This window comes from Anomaloglossus baeobatrachus, chromosome 6, assembly GCF_048569485.1.
Source record: "Anomaloglossus baeobatrachus isolate aAnoBae1 chromosome 6, aAnoBae1.hap1, whole genome shotgun sequence".
NCBI classification, from domain to species: Eukaryota; Metazoa; Chordata; class Amphibia; order Anura; family Aromobatidae; genus Anomaloglossus; species Anomaloglossus baeobatrachus.
In genome coordinates this window covers 17,383,766-17,403,958 of record NC_134358.1, presented here as the reverse complement: position 1 = coordinate 17,403,958, position 20,193 = coordinate 17,383,766, and the positions used below count along the sequence as shown (strand labels likewise).

Genomic DNA, 20,193 nt, shown 5'->3' with positions numbered 1-20,193 from the left:
GAGAAGGTAGTGACTGCTTGTGTTCCACTTTGGAACGCATAAAGCACGAAGTGCCACCTACTCCTATTGTGGAGAATGCGATTCACCATGGAACGCAGGCAGTTACCACCGTGGTAAGAGGAAGCGAGGGGCGGTGCGGAGGAGGGGGGCAGGAGTAGGAGGCTCCTTGACGCATTGTGCTGCAGTGCTGTGAAGTGGGTGTTGGGTTTAGGTCAGCAATGTCTGATTAGTCAGAGTGCGACACCTAGCACCCCTGACAGTCAGCTGGAACTGCTGCCTTAGGCTGCCTTCACATTGGCGTTCCCCTCCGCAGCGTTCTGCGGAGAGGAACTGCCATCTATCCGCAGGCACCGCAAGTGCCTATACTTATAATGGGAGCGCACTGTGCTGCGGAGGACTGCGCATGACCGGGCGCATCCATTCACTCCCATATGTGATTTTTATGCGCGCGCATGCCAGCGTACAAATCACACTCTGATCTGCCCCAGGGATGGAACATGTTGCATTTCTGGTGCGGCCAGAGTGTGTGATTTGTACGCTGGCATGCGCGCGGGTACAAATCACATATGGGAGTGAATGGATGCGCCCGGTCATGCGCAGTCCTCCGCAGCACAGTGCGCTCCCATTATAAGTATAGGCACTTGCGGTGCCTGCGGTCAGATGGCAGTCCCCTCCACAGAACGCTGCGAAGTGGAACGCCAGTGTGAAGCCGCCCTTACCGAGCTGCCCGGTATACTATTTAGTAGCTATAGCCATCTACTGCACATTTGCCCCCTATTCAAATCTGTAAAAGTCCCATGTGCAGTACGGTCTGCAGCCACTACAGTAGACGGAGCAGCTGTATAGCAGTATTCTTCTGTCAGCAATGATCCTTCAGGGCACCAGGTGTTTCACTCTCGCCAATCAAACATGTAGTGATGAACTATCCTAAGGCTATGTTCGCACGTTGCGTTTTTTTCCGCGTTTCTGCAGTGTTTTTATCAGCAGCGTTTTTGCGCTAAAATGCATGCGTTTTTGATTGCCAGCAAAGTCTATGGGAAAAGCAGAAATCCTGTCCGCACTTTGCTTTTTTTTTTCTGCAGCGTTTAATTTGCATATTTGTGGTCAAAAACCATGCTGAAAAAGAAGCAGCATGTCAGTTGTTTTTGCCATTTCTGCAGCGTTTCCTTAACATTGGAGTCAATGAGAAATGGCAAAACGCAACCAAAATCACAATTCCTGCGTTTTTCATGCTTTTTACCTGCTTTTCAACTGCGTTTTTGGCTCCAAAAACGCATGCTTTTCTGGACAAAAATTAATGGGTTCTAATGTTCCTTTACACACACACAATAACCGAAAATTTAAATGTTAAAAAATTAGAAACTTCACCTATTTTTCTGATAAAATGTGCATAACCGCTATTTTCTCATTAAAAAAGATAATTTCCCATATAGTTTTATTAAAAGTTAATTTTATACTTTTTTTCTCTTTTTTTCATTCTTTTTGACTAATTCAACTTTATTTCTCAGTGTCTTGATCTCAAAAACGCATCTGCAGAAAAGCAGGTGAAAATGCAGGTAAAAAGCGGTAAAAACACATGCGTTTTTAGCGCTAAAAAATGGTCAAAAGCCATTTGGTCAAAAACCAAGGGAAGGAAAACGTGCAGAATAAACTGCAGGTACTCCGACGCAACGTGCGCACATAGCCTAAGGCCAGGCCATCAATGTTAACGTCAAGGGCAACATCTTTAAACAACAAACTCCTAAAATGCTGTGCTTTAACTAGGGAATTCTTGTCCTTGCAGTGCACCACTTACACCAACGGCTGCTAAAACACCGAGGAGTACAAATGAGTCTACCAAAAACAGATAAGAAAATGGCAGAGTCTCGAAAAAGAAGTGACATTTGGATCCATTTCAAATCTATCAACAAGATGAAAGCCGAATGTAACACTTGTAAAAGACAAATTTCCTTCCGCGCAGGGTCTACTACGAACCTTCTCAGGCATATGAGAATGCTGCATCCAACAACACTGAGTCAGGAGAAAAGGCAAGGTAGTGGCAATGTTACACCGCTGGTGGCTGAGCGCGGAGTCGGTGCTTCTACTTCAGGAGCAGTTTCAGCAGAAGTGTCTACAGCATCAACCACCTCTCGTGCTCCGATGGATCCCCAGCCTGTGGCAACAATTCAAAGCTCGATGACACCGTTTATGAATGAATCCATGGCACCATTAACGCAAGCTTCAGTTGATGAAGAATTGACGGCAATGATTGCAAGAGATTTTCAACCACTTTCGATTGTGGAGGACAAGGGATTTAGAAAACTCATTTCTTCTCTAAATCCCATGTATATTATTCCAAGCAGGAAAACCCTCTCCCAGACAGTCCTTCCAAGAATGTGTAACCGAGAACGTGATTCACTGCAAGAGAGGGTTAAAAGAGCGTCAGCAGTGTGCCTCACAACCGATTGTTGGGCATCCAGGACCGCCACTGCATTCATTTCTGTTACATGCCATTACATCGAAAACTATAACATGGTGTCCAGTCTCCTGGAATGTGTGGAGTTGTGTGAAGGTCATACTGCAGATAATTTGGCAGAAGAACTGTTAAGAATCGCAGAAAACTGGCAAATAGAAAGCAAGGTGATTTGCTGTGTTACTGATAATGCAGCTAACATAACAAAAGCTATTAAAATTCTTAATTGGGCCCACTACCCCTGTCTGGCACATACTATTAATCTAATAGTGGGAGATTCCATGAAGGTTATGACGCCCACTCTGGACAAAGTCAAGTCAATAGTGGAATTTTTCCATAAAAGCCCAATAGCCACAGAAAAACTGAAGTCTACTCAACGACAGATGTCTATGCCAGAGCTGAAGCTCAAACAAGATCGCGAAACACGATGGAATTCAACATATTATATGCTTAAACGAGTTCTAGAGTCAAAGGATGCAATAATCTCTACCCTGGCCATTGTATATGCACCTGTTGAAACACTAAACCAAGAAGAATGGAAAGAAGTAGGAGAGGCATGCGCTGTGCTGGAGCCATTTCAACAGGTCACTGCGGAGATCAGTGCAGAAAGGTACAATAGACATTTATTGATTGAAAGTTTAAAGTGGCTGCCCAGGCTTAGGGCACATGTCTTCCGTTATTAGGCTGCTTTCACACCTCCGGTTTCTGCAATGCGGCACAATCCGGCACTTTGCAGGAAAATCGCAACCGTTTTTTTTTTTTTTTTTTTGCTGCCGGTTGCGTTTTTTCTGCATAGACTTTAATTAGTGCCGCATTGTGCCGCAAGGCCTTGCGTTCCATCCGGTTTTTGCCGCATGCGGCAGATTTAGCCGATGCGGCGGCCGGATGGAACGTTGCCTGGCACGTTTTTTCGTGCGGCAAAAAAAACCGCATTGCGCCGCATTCGGCCGATGCGGCGCATTTTTCAATGCATGCCTATGGCGGCCGGATGCGGCGCGATGCGGCAATAACCGCATCCGGCCGCCGCATGCGGTTTTTGCCACTGCGCATGCTCAGTAGCATGCCGCAAGCGGCAAAAACCGGACTGGCCGCAAAGGAAAAACTTATGCAAAGGATGCGGTGTGTTCACCGCATCCATTGCATAGCTTGCACAGCCGGATTGAGCCGCAGAGCTCAAGCCGGATGTGTGAAAGCAGCCTTAGTGAATGCAGGCTTGGGAATCCTCAGTGTGCATTGTGAACGCTGTCAGTTCTCTAGCACTGGGAGTGGGCGGCTATGTAACCATTAAAGGAGTTGTCCGACATTAACTCCCAAAAAAAATAAGTTACTCTGCGCTGTATTGTCATATAAAACACCCCTACATTATTTTTTTTTGTTTCTCTTGATTTTTCACTTTATTCTCTGCAGCTCTTTGTTTACATTCAGCACAACCTAACATGACATGTTTGACTGCCAAACCCACAGTCACAGCTGGCACCGCCCCCGGCCTCAGTGTCCAGCCCCGCCCTCTGCCCCGCCCTCTGCACACACATTCCCTATCTGTATACTGCCCCAGCACCTGATAGATAAACGAGTACTATGTAATGAAAATTATATATAGCCCCTAATGTGAGTCTATAGGACACACATATATATATATATATATATATATATATATATATATATATATATATATATATATATATATATATATATATATATATATATATATATATATACACACACACCTAGATAGATAGATAGATATAGATAGAGATATATCTATCTATATAGATATATATATATATATACACACACACACACACACACACACACACACACACACACACACACACACACACACACACACACACACACACACACACACACACACACACACAGTTATATAATATACATTATCCCCCCTCATGCACTCTCTTCTCTCCTCTGCCCCCCAGCACTCCCCTGCCTCTAACCCCCATGAACTCTCGTCTCTGCCCCCCTGCTGTGTCCCCCATGAACTCTCTTCTCTAGCCCCCCACTCTGTCAGCCGTGCACGCTCTCCTCTGCCCCCCCCCCCCCCCTGCTCGCTCTCCCTTCTCACCCATGCAGCATGCTGTCTCTTCTCCGTGCTGTGATGATTGCAGTGTCCTATACAGAGCCCAGTGCTGTTGTTCGCTGGTGTCAGGTGACATCCCTGCTTCTGACTGTATTCAGAAGCGAGGAGCACGGGAGGCTGCATTCATCACAGAGACAGCGCACGGGGGAGGGGGGGTCACAGTTGCCCGGGCACCATACAACATAACGAGCTGAGGACACTGTTGGGGAAAACAGCACTCAGTGTCCTAGACAGAGAGGGCATCCCTGTGTTTGTCCAGCACATACAGTGCAGAGAGAGCAGCGCACAGGGAGGGGGGCGGGGCTCATCGCACTGTACCCGCCCAACAGGGCGGCAACATGCAGTGGCAGATTTGCATGTCAACATGATTCTGCCCATGTTGACATGAAATGACCGGAAGTAGCAAAATCACAGCAGGAGCAGTCACATGACCACTCTGAGCCGGGGGAGAGGGGCTGACAGCAGGGCAGGTAAGTGCTCACTATCTACTTACCTGCCCCAATGTAGCCCAATAGTGTAAATAATAAAAAAAGCAAAATAAGCCGGATAACCTCTTTAACACAAGTATGTGATATGTATATCTCTGGCCATATTCTAACTAGATGTGACTGGACTCTCTCAATTCACTTGTATTGATCGAGTCAGTGCACGTCTAGTGAGCATGTGACGTCATGTATGCAAATCGCAGATCCGTGCTCCTATGACTGGAGAATCCTGTCTGCGCACTGAAGATTCTGAAGTCTTTAAAATCCCTTAATATTATCGGTGAATATAGACATTGATTCCATGCCAGCTAGATGTAATTTATTGGATTACTATGACAACACCTGGTCCTTCCCAGTGCACTCACATTTTACAAAAGTGGTGGAGTCGTGACAAACAAAGCTGTAAAAGTAAATATTTTTGCAAAACAATACATGCATCTATAATATTAGGCAGCCCCGTCCATGAATAGTCACTTTTTGAGTGGTGTCCATCAATATTTTGCAATCATGTTGCCACCCCCATTATCCTCAGGTGGCGGCATTATATGCAGTGTATTAGTATTGTGACATATATATATATTTATTTTTTTTTTATTGTCCTGTTTTAAGTTGTATTAAAATATTTACTGTTTTCTTTCTAAGGTACGTTACCTCCTCCAAAATGCTCATTTTGTGCAGGGGGCTGCAGAGAGTCACTAGCCAACGTCAGACAGATGGAACCGTGACCACATCAAAGGTAACAGAGCTGGTGACCTCACTTATTGCATCTATGGACGGAAGGTTCCAGAAAATGGAATACAACATTTTGCTATCTGAATCCACCATATTGGATCCAAGATTCAAAAAGTTGGCCTTTAATGATAGTCGAGCTGTTGATGAAGCACTCAAAAGAATAACAGCAGCAGCAGCCAATTGTAGCTTCAGTGGCCAAACCGCTCTATCAGGAGATCAAGGGAGTGACGCAACGTCACTAGAAGGGTCTTCTGTATGGCGGCTCTTTGATGAAAGGGCAACAGGAGACACTGCAAGAAGGAATCCCACTGCAGCTGCCGTCATAGAAGTAAGAGGTTATGTGGAAGAGCCCCTCATACAACGATCTGAAGACCCACTGACCTGGTGGCAGTCCAAGGCTTCAATATACCCCCGACTTAACAAGGTGATGGCTGAAAGATTGTGTATTGTGGCAACATCTGTACCTTCTGAAAGAGTTTTCTCAAAAACAGGACAGATAATAACAGAGAGAAGAAACCGGATCAGCGCAGAAAAACTGAAGTACTTGGTCTTTCTTAATGCCAATCTACCCTAAATCTAGTGTTCTAGTGAAGTTCTCACATTGAAAATGCAGCCTTGTCTGTAGAAATTCAGTCATTTTGCAGGAGTAACTGAGCAGAATAATTATCTGGTATTTTCATTCTGTAAAGCCCTGGTCTTTCTATAAAGGCCGGTGTATTCCCTGTATTGGTGATCGGGTTTCTGAAGCACAGCTATAGCGGTCAGCCACTTCTTGGGAACATCCTTATGCTGGTAATACTAGAATGAGTATGGATATAGAATGATAAAATTAAGTTATACTAAAGGTAGCATCACACACAGCGATGTTGCTGCAACTTAGTCGCTGGGGTCAAGTTGCGGTGATATCGCCAATGTATCACCACGTTACACGCGGCGAATTCAAAGGCGATCAATCGCCGTCACATGTTCAGAAACCTGGCGATAGGAAACCCGGTAACCGACCGCATTGCCGCGTGTGGCGCGGCGATAGCGAGCAGAGCGGCGACTCCTACGAGAAACTGTAATGTCGCAGTATGCTCCGAGGAGTCGCCCTCCTAATCGCCTAACCAGCAGGTGACATTGCGGCCAGATTCGCCGGTGAGATCCCACAATGTGACACCTCACTGGCAATCGGCAACTGACATGCATGCGCATGCGATGTCGGCTGACTGGTCGCCATGTGTGACTGTACCTTACTCATCAAAAACATATGTTAACTTGCACAGCTGTACTTGCCATGTAACATGCTGCCTGCAGATAAGACTGCGTATTTAACGTGACCGTTTCACTTGAGGCCAGTATCAGCAAAAACAAAAAATGACTCCTAATACCTTGAAAATTATTATTTACTTTAATACTGTTTGCACTTTTATGCTGTTTTCATACATTTTTTAATGGTAATAATCATGTGTAAGGTGGCAAGATCACCTTTTTTCTTTTATTGGTTTTTTTTTTTTTTTTTTTTTTTTGCACTATATTAAAGGGTCTGTCCAGTCAGATTATTGGGGTCAGCCTCAAGCACTTACACCCGTCAGCTATTATTGTCTCCTGTGTGACTGCTTGATGTAAATACTTTAGTGCAGAATAGATTTATTCAATTTATGGCGGCGGCTGCGGACTACTGTAATTTTAAATGAAAGCTGTTTTTCAGTATCCAACAGTGGTCACTACATACTGAAGTGTGTGTTTGCAGCTAAGTTCAAAGTGTTATATTCAGCAGCCATTGAAGCACATGACAACTGATCAGTGGGTGTCAGGTGGCCGCTGGACCCCCTGTTATGGATGACCTGTTGCTTCTATAGGTATAGGTCATCAATATGCCTTCACCAGACAATCCTTTAATTTAATTACTTTGGTTTCCAAAAACCTTCCTGTTGGTTGCTATGAGTTGTCACATAGCACCCCGTTAGACTGTTAGGGCTGCTTCTCACTTGCGAGTTTCTCGCAGTAGAGCAATGCGAAAAAATCTCGCATTGGAATCGGACACATGTTAGTGAATGATTCAGCTCTCAGCTGCGATTTTTTTTTTTTTTTTTTTTTTTTTTTCCCTCCTCCCCCCTCAGTCCAAATCAAGTTTCTCGCACCATTTGTCCCAATGATTTCCTATGGAAGGAGATTAAAAGTAGGATCACACACGCGCACCAGCGTTCACATTTGCGAGTCTGGCAGTAACATCGCTCATTAAATATTCAACAGATGAATGTGACATCACATTCCCAAAGGTAAATTAAATGACATGTGTAATAGCTTTTATATAATTAAGATGTTGCATGAAACTAGCATCGCAAACTCGACACACACGCGAGCAAAAAGCATCGCACTTGCGTTGCACTCGCACCTAACGTGAACTAAAATCAGCCGAGTTTTTTTCAGCCCAGTCGGACCGATTTTACTCGCATAATGTGTTTCCAGCCTTATCGTGTTATTCAGCCTTCTCTTGCAATAAAGCACCTAATGTGATAGTGTTAACATAGATTTTTTTTTTTTTTGTATAGTTTTCCTATTTTAAAAAAACATTTTTACTTCTCCTGTTAAAGGTGACGATACCACCTGAGTGATTTGCTACAATTGCTCTGTTTGCAGTAATTGTATACTGTTTTCCTACAGGCTGCTAAAAGTACTGTGTAATTGTTAGTGGCGATGCCATCTTGTGACTCAAATATTTAAATTGAACCTTGTTTTAATTGCACTTTGTGTGTTAGTTGCATTTTGTTTAACAATTTAATGTTTTCTTATATGTTGATATTTATAGTTAGAGGTTGACCGTGAGTATTGATGGCCTGGCCTTAAGCCCCTGTCACACTCGCATTAATGTGACTCACGATATCGCCACAGTGACGATATCGTGAGTGCATCGCCACGTGTGACCCGGCAAAATCGCCCCACAATTTATCGCTGGTCGCAGTCGCGAGGTTTTCGGTCCGGACCGAAAACCACGCAACTGAAATCTAGCGACATCGCTGCATGTGACACCTTCACACCAGCGACTTGCATGGTCAAGTTACAATGACATCGCCAGTGTGTCGCCTCGTGTGACAGGGCAATTTCCCGCTGCCACCGCTCATCTCCTGAATTCGGAGGAAACCTGGCGATGAGGAGCAGGCGATCTGAACACATCGCCGCGTGTGACGCAGCAATAGTGCTCTGACACACGACGGGAGCCATACAAAGTATAGCCCCTGCCTCGCCTGGAGGATCGCCTCTGGACTACAGGCATGTTCAGAGGCGATGGCCACCAGTGTGACAGTACCATAAGGAAATCCTCCAGACCTGGAGGTCCTCACCTCTGCTTTAGTTGATCAATGTGTGATTGCTGTAGGGCCGCACCCGACACCTCGGATGATCAGCTGTTCCTAATGTTGGCCAGGTCTTGTATGTAGTGACAGCGGCTAGATACCGCACATCCGCCCTCCAGCCATCACACCGATTACCTATAGTAAGGCCAGGCCATCAATGTTAGGACAACCTCTATACATTTGTTTTATGTGCAATACTACCTCAATGACATTTATTGTCACTTAACTGTTAAAAAAGTTGGTATGTAACTAGTGTTGCATTGCCATATTGTGTTCCACTTGCTGGGACTTGTAGTGCTGTGCACCCCCAGCAGAAGGTGGACCCATGCTATGTTAGCATTTAAACATTTCTGTTCCAGGTTGTGTTGAAATAAACTGATTTTGCTATTCAGTATCCTATGCTTCCATATTTTGGTGTGCGTACAGTATGTGTGTACAATGTGTGTGTGTCCTTTGTGTTCAGTATGTACAGTGTGTGTGTACAATGTGTGTATGTATGTGTGTCCTTTGTGTTCAGTATGTACAGTGTGTGTGTACAATGTGTGTGTGTGTCATTTGTGTTCAGTATGTACAGTGTGTGTACAATGTATGTGTGTACAATGTGTTCAGTATGTACAATGTGTGTGTCCTTTGTACACACACTGTACATACTGAACACAAAGGACACAAACACACACATTGTACATACTGAACACAATGTGTGTATGTATGTGTGTCCTTTGTGTTCAGTATGTACAGTGTGTGTGTACAATGTGTGTATGTATGTGTGTCCTTTGTGTTCAGTATGTACAGTGTGTGTGTACAATGTGTGTATGTGTGTCCTTTGTGTTCAGTATGTACAGTATGTGTGTACAATGTGTGTATGTGTGTCCTTTGTGTTCAGTGTGTACAGTGTGTGTGTACAATGTGTGTATGTATGTGTGTCCTTTGTGTTCAGTATGTACAGTATGTGTGTACAATGTGTGTATGTGTGTCCTTTGTGTTCAGTATGTACAGTGTGTGTGTACAATGTGTGTATGTGTGTCCTTTGTGTTCAGTATGTACAGTGTGTGTACAATGTGTGTGTGTATGTGTGTCCTTTGTGTTCAGTGTGTACAGTGTGTGTGTACAATGTGTGTATGTGTGTCCTTTGTGTTCAGTGTGTACAGTGTGTGTGTACAATGTGTGTATGTGTGTCCTTTGTGTTCAGTATGTACAGTGTGTGTGTACAATGTGTGTATGTGTGTCCTTTGTGTTCAGTGTGTACAGTGTGTGTGTACAATGTGTGTATGTGTGTCCTTTGTGTTCAGTGTGTACAGTGTGTGTGTACAATGTGTGTATGTGTGTCCTTTGTGTTCAGTGTGTACAGTGTGTGTGTACAATGTGTGTATGTGTGTCCTTTGTGTTCAGTATGTACAGTGTGTGTGTACAATGTGTGTATGTGTGTCCTTTGTGTTCAGTGTGTACAGTGTGTGTGTTGCACATATAGTGACAGGCAGCACAGTAATTGCAACTCGCCTTTATTTTCAGGAATTATAATCTTTTGTAGGAGCGACACATATCAGAGCACTGACTAATGTAGAAAGGACATGTACAAAAAACACCACATAAAAGAGGAGCGCGGGCCCTGTCCAGAAGAGCTGACAATCTGAGGAAACGGAAACCATAATGCTAAAAACTGTTTTTACTGCTTCACTAGATACATACAAGGTGTAGAATGAGGTTCCCAATGCACAGGGGAGGTTCTGTATCATCACAAGGTGGAGCAGAGGGTTTTTTTTTTTAAAAAAAAAGCCGTTTTTTGAGCCGATTCTTTTTGGTGAGCCGGACTGCCCATCACTAATGCGGAAGGAAGGAGGTGGGCAGGATGTTACGTCCCGCTCATCTCCGCTTTGATTGGCCGACCGCTTAGTGACGTCACAGTGACGCCGAACGCACCTCCCCCTTGAGGGAGGGATTGTTCGGCACTCACAGCGACGACGACGACCAGGTAAGTGCGTGTGACACTGCCGTAGCGAACATTATCGCTACGGCAGCGATCACACGCTATCACATGCACGACAGGGGCGGGGACTATCGCGCTCGACATCGCTAGCAATTGCTAGGAATATCGTAGCGTGTAAAGCCCCTGTCGCGGGCGGAGGAGGGGACGCTGCGCTCTCCTACTGCTCGGGTCCGGCCGCTGCCGCTGCTCGGTGGTGGCTCGAGCGGTGGGCCGGATCCCGGGGACTCGAGCGGCGTTCCTCGCCTGTGAGTGAAAAGGGGATTGATTGTGGGGATTTGTCCGTGACGCCACCCACGGTTGTGGTGATTTTGGTGACACCACCGCTGCTCTGGACTGGGATCCCGGGAGCGGTGACAAGGAGCAGCTTTGTTAGTTCTCCCCTCCGTGGGTAGGGGGTTGGTTGTCCCGGAGCCCGGTGATGGGGTAGGGATGCATGGCAGGCGGGTTACAGGGCCTGGTGAGGTGCAGGGTCGCGGGGGCAGCGCTGTGCCGTACGGCACGGTGGTACTCACTCAGCCAATGATGAAGACACAGTTCTCGGTAAAACACACAGCTGGATGGACGGGTCCCACAGACGGCTGCGGTGTTGTTTCTCCCGGCAGGTTGATGGTGACTGCCTTTCCCTGCACCTATGTACGGTTGATGGTTCCGATGGGTTCCCACCAGTAACCCGCTCCCCAGCTTGGATGTGGGCTGGAGGAGCCCCTTTTTGCCCGCAGGCTCTGGCCCTGAGAAACGGTTGCCTTGGCGGTGTCTCTCTCTGTTGGTTGGACTGTTGCCTTCTGTCGGGACTTGGCTGTTTGGAAACCCAGGAGGTCCCCTTCACTAATGGATTCGGCAAATTCACGGCGACTCCTAGCCTTGCCGGCGTCCGCAAGCCCCTGCCAGATGGTGCTGACTTCTCTTCGTGTACCGGTCCGGTACCGCCGGGCCACCGCCCGTCCACGGTCCTTACGGTAACTCTGATAGGCCACTCCTGCAGACGGTCACCACCGTCTGCCAACCTTGCTGTACCGCCACAAACCCGGACGCTGTCAGTCAGTTGCTCCACTACCACACTTTCCTCCTTCCACTTTCACCTCCAAAACTAAACTAACTTCTTTTCCCGCCTCCAGGACTGTGAACTCCTCGGTGGGTGGGACCAACCGCCTGGCTCCACCCCCTGGTGTGATCATCAGCCCCTGGAGGAAGGCAACAAGGGTTTTGTGTCTGACTTTGATGTGCCTGACCGGGAGTGTGGGGTGTGTAGGTGTTGTGCTCTGTGGCCCCTGGCTTGTCCAGGGCGCCACACCCCCTATACACCTCTATCGCATCAAGCACGGGGAAACTATACCATTAACTAGAGGTGGAACCATTGGGGGGACTGGGATCTTGTTATTCCACAAGAGAGGAAAAATGGATAACAACAAGACACGTGAAGTTCGGCTTTTCCCTATGCCAAGCTTTATGGCAGATCAGATGGACCCGGACTGTTAAGGAGTTTTGTCCTGGCGATTTCTACATTGGAAGAATTACTGATGATTTACATTCCTCTTTTGTTCATTCATTTTACATTATGTTATTTGATAGAAAATAAAGTTTCAATACTTATTTTTGAAAGCTTCAGTCTGCAGCATTTCCTTCACTAACGCTTTTGTACAGTACTACTATCTATATATATATATATATATATATATATATATATATATATATATATATATATATATATATATATGCAGTATATATAATATATAAAGCTGTGTGTATGGTATGTACTGTATGTGTATGTGTGTGTGTGTGTGTGTGTGTGTGTGTGTGTGTGTGTGTGTGTGTGTGTGTGTGTATGTCCGCTAAAGGAATCCGCACAATCACATTTACAATCACAAAATTTTGCATGTGACTCAGGGAACATCATAGACTGTTTGCTGGGAAAATTTAACCCCGCGTTTTACAGTTACTCTCCAAAAAAACTGCCTCCATTAAAGTCAATGGAGCTGCGAGTTACAGGCTATTAATAGGAGCTGTGATTGGTTGCAGTAGGTACAAAGGACATTCATAGTATAAGAAGCTTCTGTGTTAGGTAATATGATGTTGGTGGAGAGACGGATAGAGAGAGACAGAAAGAGACAGAGAGACAGACAGTCAAAGAGACAGACAGAGGCAGACAGACAGGGAAAGAAGCAGACAGACCGGGAAAGAGACAGACCGGGAAAGAGACAGACCGGGAAAGAGACAGACCGGGAAAGAGACAGACCGACGGGGACAGAGACAGACAGACGGGGACAGAGACAGACAGACGGGGAAAGAGATAGAAACAGGGAAAGAGACTCAAAAAGAGACAGAGACAGATGGGGAAAGAGACAGACCTTAAATGAGACAGACCTTGAACAAGACACTCAGGCAAAGAGACTGACAGACACAGAGATCGAGACAGAGAGACTGATACACAGAGAGACAGAAACAGACACACATGGATAGAGACAGACACACAGACAGGGAAAGAGACAGACAGACAGAGACTGGGAGAGAGACAGAGACAGTTATTATCCCGGGCAACGCCGGGTACTACAGGTAGTAAATGTGTGTGTGTGTGTGTGTGTGTATGTATGTATGTATGTATGTATATGTGTGTGTATATTATATATATATATATATATATATATATATATATATATATATATATATATATATATATATATGTGTGTAATATATATACTGTATATAAATATATAGATATGTATATATTTATATACAGTGTATGTATATATATATATATATATGTACACACAATGACACCGGTGATCTGTGTAGTAGAATGTTATCTTTGTCTTTCTAGTGTAAGTTATTCATTTAAATACAATTTACTATTCCCTGCTATCAGCCAATTTAAGATTATAGAACATTTCCTACATGACAGTTTATCTCCTGGCATCTTTTATTCTATTTCTGATCGTTAGTGCCATTGTGCCCCCTGTTATAGCAGGCTCTTCAGCTAATGCAGTTTTTTGTTACATGTCAGTGCTTTTAGAAATGGAGAGGCTAACTGTAGCAAAAGTGAGCCCATTGTCATATTCTCTGTTATCAGCCATTTCAGAGGAGATACCGCATCTACAGAATAAACTGAACATACCATTAACCAAGACAGAAAGAAGGGTCCAGAGAAGTGTCCGCTGCCTTCCAGGGTCCATGCTCCGTAGGGTGCAGGATGGTCTGAGGAGTGTGAGCGCAGGGAGCAGACGTCTGATCGGGGACGTGACAGGTGACATTCCTTCACCTGTGATGATGGTAGAAAGAGACAAATCTATGGACGCTCAGTGATCTGTGACCGCCGCATGAGCCTGAAATAACATATAGCTATTCTCATAGGGGATCAATAATAACCTGATCCAGGAGCGGACACAGACAGGAGGGGCCCCTGTGCAGGAGTAGTATATGGGCCCCTGTGCAGGAGCAGGATATGGGCCCATATATATGGTGTTGGTGGTGAGGTGGCAGCTCAGGTGGTGGTGAGATGACAGCTCCAGTGATGGTGAGGTGGCAGCTCCATTGGTGGTGAGGAGACAGCTCCAGTGGTGGTGAGGGGACCGCTCCAGTGATGGTGAGGTGACAGCTCCAGTGGTGGTGAGGGGACAGCTCCAGTGGTGGTGAGGTGGCAGCTCCAGTGGTTGTGAGGTGACAGCTCCAGTGATGGTAAGGCAACAGCTCCCGTGGTGGTGAGGTGAAAGCTGTGGTGGTGGTGAGGTTACAGCTCCCGTGGTGGTGAGGTTACAGCTCCCGTGGTGGTGAGGTGAAAGCTGTGGTGGTGGTGAGGTGAAAGCTCCGGTGGTGGTGAGGTTACAGCTCCGGTGGTGCTGAGGTTACAGCTCCGGTGGTGCTGAGGTTACAGCTCCGGTGGTGCTGAGGTGAAAGCTCCGGTGGTGCTGAGGTGAAAGCTCCGGTGGTGCTGAGGTGAAAGCTCCGGTGGTGCTGAGGTGAAAGCTCCGGTGGTGCTGAGGTGAAAGCTCCGGTGGTGCTGAGGTGAAAGCTCCGGTGGTGGTGAGGTTACAGCTGTGGTGGTGGTGAGGTTACAGCTGTGGTGGTGGTGAGGTGAAAGCTGTGGTGGTGCTGAGGTGAAAGCTCCGGTGGTGCTGAGGTGAAAGCTCCGGTGGTGCTGAGGTGAAAGCTCCGGTGGTGCTGAGGTGAAAGCTCTGGTGGTGCTGAGGTGAAAGCTCTGGTGGTGCTGAGGTGAAAGCTCTGGTGGTGCTGAGGTGAAAGCTCCGGTGGTGCTGAGGTGAAAGCTCTGGTGGTGCTGAGGTGAAAGCTCTGGTGGTGCTGAGGTGAAAGCTCTGGCGGTGCTGAGGTGAAAGCTCCGGTGGTGCTGAGGTGAAAGCTCCGGTGGTGCTGAGGTGAAAGCTCTGGTGGTGGTGAGGTGGCAGCTGGGTAACTGCAGGCTGTAGCTTTTCTGAAGAGATGGGTGCAGATAATTAATCTTTTTGGGCCACAGAATTCCAGAGGATGGAGGATACTGAGGAGATGTCTCAGAGACAATTAGGCGAGGGACATAGAAGTGTGGAGCAGAGGACAATGTCTTGGAAGGACTGTACATTACATAAGGGAATATATCGGAAGATATAGATAGAATCAAAACCAAATGAGAAGTCACGCTGGATTCTCAGAAATAAAGCATAAGGTGCAACAGTAGAAAAACTATTTTTTTATGAAAATCATATTAAAAATAAATACTACAAAAACAAGAAACAGGACCAATCACAGCCGAGGTAGAAATAACAGGTGTATAAAGTTCTGCAAAATCAAAATAACTAAAATTACAGAAATAAATATAATAAATAGTATACGGATATATATCTATAAGGAAAAAATGGCGGTTTTGTAAAAGTCAATAAAATACCATTTCAAAGATATAATAAATAGTATACAAATATATATTTAAAAGGGCAAGGCAGTGAGGTAAATACAAAGCCTACATAAGATCCAAAAAGACTCTGCAGGATATGTATAACATGTAATTAATATAGAATTTAAATACATACGAATGGTGTCATTAGAATATAAACGGTTATAAGCCTGCAGTGTCAATGTGGAACCACAAGGTGGCAGCAAAGCTCCACTGAACTGAAGCCGTGCACAGAGCGCTATTGCACTATAAGGCTATGTGCGCACGTTGCGTCCTGTCCCTGTAGAAATTTCTGCTGGGATTTGACAGCTCATGTGCTCGTCAAATCGCTGCAGAAACACTGCGTAATGGATGCAGTGTTTCTGCAGAAAAAAAGCCGATTTCATGCGCTCTGGATGCAGCCTCTCCCATAGGCCTGAAACACACGTCTGTTAAACACGTGCGTGTTTGGTCCGTGTCCGTATACACCGGAGACACGGACACACATGCACCAATGTTAATCTATGTTTGAGGTCACACGTGCGTTATTTCATAATGTCCGTGATCCGTATGTGTTTCCGTGTTGCGCGGAAGCATGTCCGTTTTCTGCACGGAGCACGCACACACGGACCCAATGAAAGTCAATGGTTATGTGCGCACTCGTTAGTAAACACGTATGCATTTCCCTATGGTCCGTTTGGTGCTTTTTTGTAGCGATGTCGGTCATTCTTTCTTTTTCTGTGTATGTCGGTCGGTCTCCCTCAGTCCGTCGGTCGGTCTCTCTGTCTTGTCTGTCCCTCTCTCTGTCCGTCGGTCAGTCTCCCCCCTCTCTCATACTAACCGTTCCCCAATCACCGTCGCGGCGCTGCACGGCTGTTAAATAAACTCCGACAGCTTTTACTATTTTGAAAAAGCCGGCCGCTCATTAATCAATCTTGTATTCCCTGCTTTCCCCGCCCACCGGCGCCTATGATTGGTTGCAGTGAGACACGCCTCCACGCTGAGTGACAGGTGTCTCACTGCAACCAATCACAGCCGCCGGTGGGTGTCTATACTGTGCAGTAAAAAAAATAAATAATTAAAAAAAAAACGACGTGCGGTCCCCCCCATTTTGATACCAGCCAGATAAAGCCATACGGCTGAAGGCTGGTATTCTCAGGATGGGGAGCTCCACGTTATGGGGAGCCCCCCCAGCCTAACAATATCAGCCAGCAGCCGCCCAGAATTGCCACATCCATTAGATGCGACAGTCCCGGGACTGTACCTGGCTCATCCCGAATTGCCCTGGTGCATTGACAATCGGGGTAATAAAGAGTTAATGACAGCCCATAGCTGCCACTAAGTCCAACATTAATCATGGCAGGCGTCTCCCCGAGATACCTTCCATGATTAATCTGTAAGTTACAGCAAACACACACAACAAAAAATTCTTTATTTACAATAATAAACACTAATAAATACCCTCGTTCACCAATTTATTAAGCCCCAAATACCCATCCATGTCCAGCGTAATCCATGGAGGTCCCGCGTCGCTCTCAGCTCTGCTACATGAAGGTGACAGGAGCTGCAGAAGAACACCGCCGCTCCTGTCAGCTCCACGCAGCAACTGAGGTGAGCCGCGCGATCAGCTGTGCTCTCACTGAGGTTACTCGCGGCCACCGCTGGATCCTCTACCTGTGACAGCAAGTTGCCCGAGTGACAGCGATGAAGACACAGGTGAGTTGCGGTCTCAGGTGGAGGACTCCAGCTGGCCGCGGGTAACCTGAGTGACGACAGCCCTAATCGCGCTGGTCACTTCTGTCACTTAGGGGATTAGCGGTCACCAGTGAGTCCTTCACGGGTGACCGCTAATCAGGGCGCGACACAGACAGAGCCGCGGGATGACAATGAAGTCGGGTGAAGTTCACCCGAGTTCATTCTCAGCGCGCGACTCTGTCTGCTGTCAGCGGGTATGTAGCAACGACATTGTGCATCACACACGCAACATTTCACACGGACATCACACTCACATGTCCGTTACGAATCTCACGCACACACGGGCATTACACACGCACACGCGGTTAGCATACGCCGTTCACACGAATGCCACACGGACAATGAAAACGGACATAAAAACGGATCACGGACCTGAAAAACGGCCCGTATTACACGTGCGTGTTTTTCACGGATGTGTGGTTCAGGCCATAGACAGAGCGGGACGTGCATCCAAAGCGCACGGAATAAGTGACATGTTGCTTCTTAGAACGCAGCAATTTGGAACAAAATTTTGGCATCCAAATCGCTGCGCTCTCAAACGCAACGTGCGCACGTCTCATGCACAATCTACATAGATTGTGCAGGGGACGCAGGACGCATGCAGTGCAATACGCAGCGTAAATGCATGAAATTCGGCAACGTGTGCATGAGCCCTAAAAAAAAAATGAAAGCAGTACAAACCGCCGGGCGCATGAAGGCATAAATCAAATAGATAAATAACCAAGGATAGCCATATTACGTCAACAAAACAATCCACCGTGCCTGCAGACCGCGTGCAGCCCCAACGTATGTTTCACGCGTGTCTTGCTTTTTTGCACATTTAAATATATATTTGTATACTATTTATTATATCTTTGAAATGTTATTTTATTGACTTGTACAAAACCACTATTTTTTACTTATAGATATAAATCTGTATACTATTTATTATATTTATTTCTGTAATGCTATTTATTTGATTTGGCAACATTTTATACAACTGTTATTTATACCTCGGCTGTGATTGGTCCAGTTTCTTGTTTTTGTAGTATTTAGTTTTAATATGATTTTCATAAAAAAAATTTTTATACTGTTGCACCTTATGCTTTATTTCTGAGAATCCATCGTGACTTCTCATTTGGTTTTGAATCTCTAAAGATGCACCATTTGAACTGGAGTCTTAGGGGTACTTTGCACGTTGCGACATCGCTAGCCGATGCTTGCGATGTCGAGCGCGATAGTCTCCGCCCCCGTCGCACATGCGATATCTTGTGATAGCTGCCGTAGCGAACATTATCACTACGGCAGCTTCACATGCACTCACCTGCACTGCGACGTCGCTCTGGCCGGCGACCCGCCTCCTTCCTAAGGGTCTGCGGCGTCACAGCAACGTCACGCGGCAGGCGGCAAATAGAAGTGGAGGGGCGGAGATGAGCGGAACGTAAAGATCCCGCCCACCTCCTTCCTTCCGCATTGCAGCCGGGACGCAGGTAAGGAGAGGTTCCTCGCTCCTGCAGCTGCACACACAGCGATGTGTGTGCAGCTGCAGGAGCGACAAACAACATCGTACCCGACATTATGGAAATGAACGACACTACACAGATCACCGATTTACGACGCTTTTGCGATCGTTTATCGGCACATCTAGGCTTTACACGTTGCGACATCGTTACCGGCGCCGGATGTGCGTCACTTTCGATTTGACCCCGATGATATTGCAGTAGCGATGTCGCAACGTGCAAAGTACCCCTTACAATACACGTGGCCCCTGGAATGAGTGGAGCGCTCGGCTCGTGGGCTCCCACTGATATCAGATAGATACAAATTAGATTGGGTGCAGCAGGGGCGCGTCCATGCACTCTGCGTACAATGCCCCCCTAATGCAGTTTAATGTTTTTTTTTTTTGGTGCCCTACATTATTTACATGTATCACTATTGTTTTCTTATTTACTTACTATAGAGATTTTTCTTGGTTTTGTCTAGGACCTAAAAAGCCATAACACAAGTTTTACCTGAAAAATCCCCCTGACGGGTTCCTTTTGTTACATTTTTGTAGTTTTTTGCAACCATCACTAAATACAGCACAAAGCAAGAATAAAGCGCTGGCGATCGGTGCCCACCATCACACGGCCAGCGCTAGAGGCACGAAACTGAGCGTCAGAAACAAGAAATGAAGCGACTTTTAGAAAATAGCGTTTGGAATAATCACATTTATACAAAGTGACAACTTTTATAGAGCAAAAATATTTATTTTACACAAAAAATATAAAAGAAACAAGACTAAGGTAAAAGCTACAGCAAAGCGTTACTAACGCTGTACAGTGCTTTATTGTACATGATATCGAGTGTTACATTGTATCATATTGTATTGTATATTTTGTGTTACATTCTATGGTTTATTGTAGTAACTGACATCACTAAATAAATGTATCTGATCATCCGACATCATAGTATACAAATTATATCACTGCATACAGTATTACAGCACATTGCCTCCTAATGCTTCATGTTATATTATATC

The 20,193-nt window shown here is 45.9% G+C and overlaps 1 protein-coding gene across 3 annotated transcripts in view; it reads left to right on the top strand.

The window, feature by feature from the left end:
* Positions 1-19,855, top strand: part of LOC142316974 (E3 SUMO-protein ligase ZBED1-like) — a 26,659-nt gene extending 6,804 nt beyond the window's left edge. Inside the window, exons 2-3 of one of the 3 annotated variants that reach the window (XM_075352811.1) lie at positions 1,784-3,062; positions 19,656-19,855. In XM_075352811.1, the coding sequence (XP_075208926.1) occupies positions 1,784-3,062; positions 19,656-19,662 (1,286 nt within the window). In that variant the 3' untranslated portion in view covers positions 19,663-19,855. Of the gene's footprint in view, positions 1-1,783; positions 3,063-5,677; positions 9,473-19,655 lie in introns of those variants that run through there. The other 2 variants (XM_075352810.1, XM_075352809.1) reach the window with 2 other exon arrangements.
* Positions 19,856-20,193: the final 338 nt, after the last annotated feature.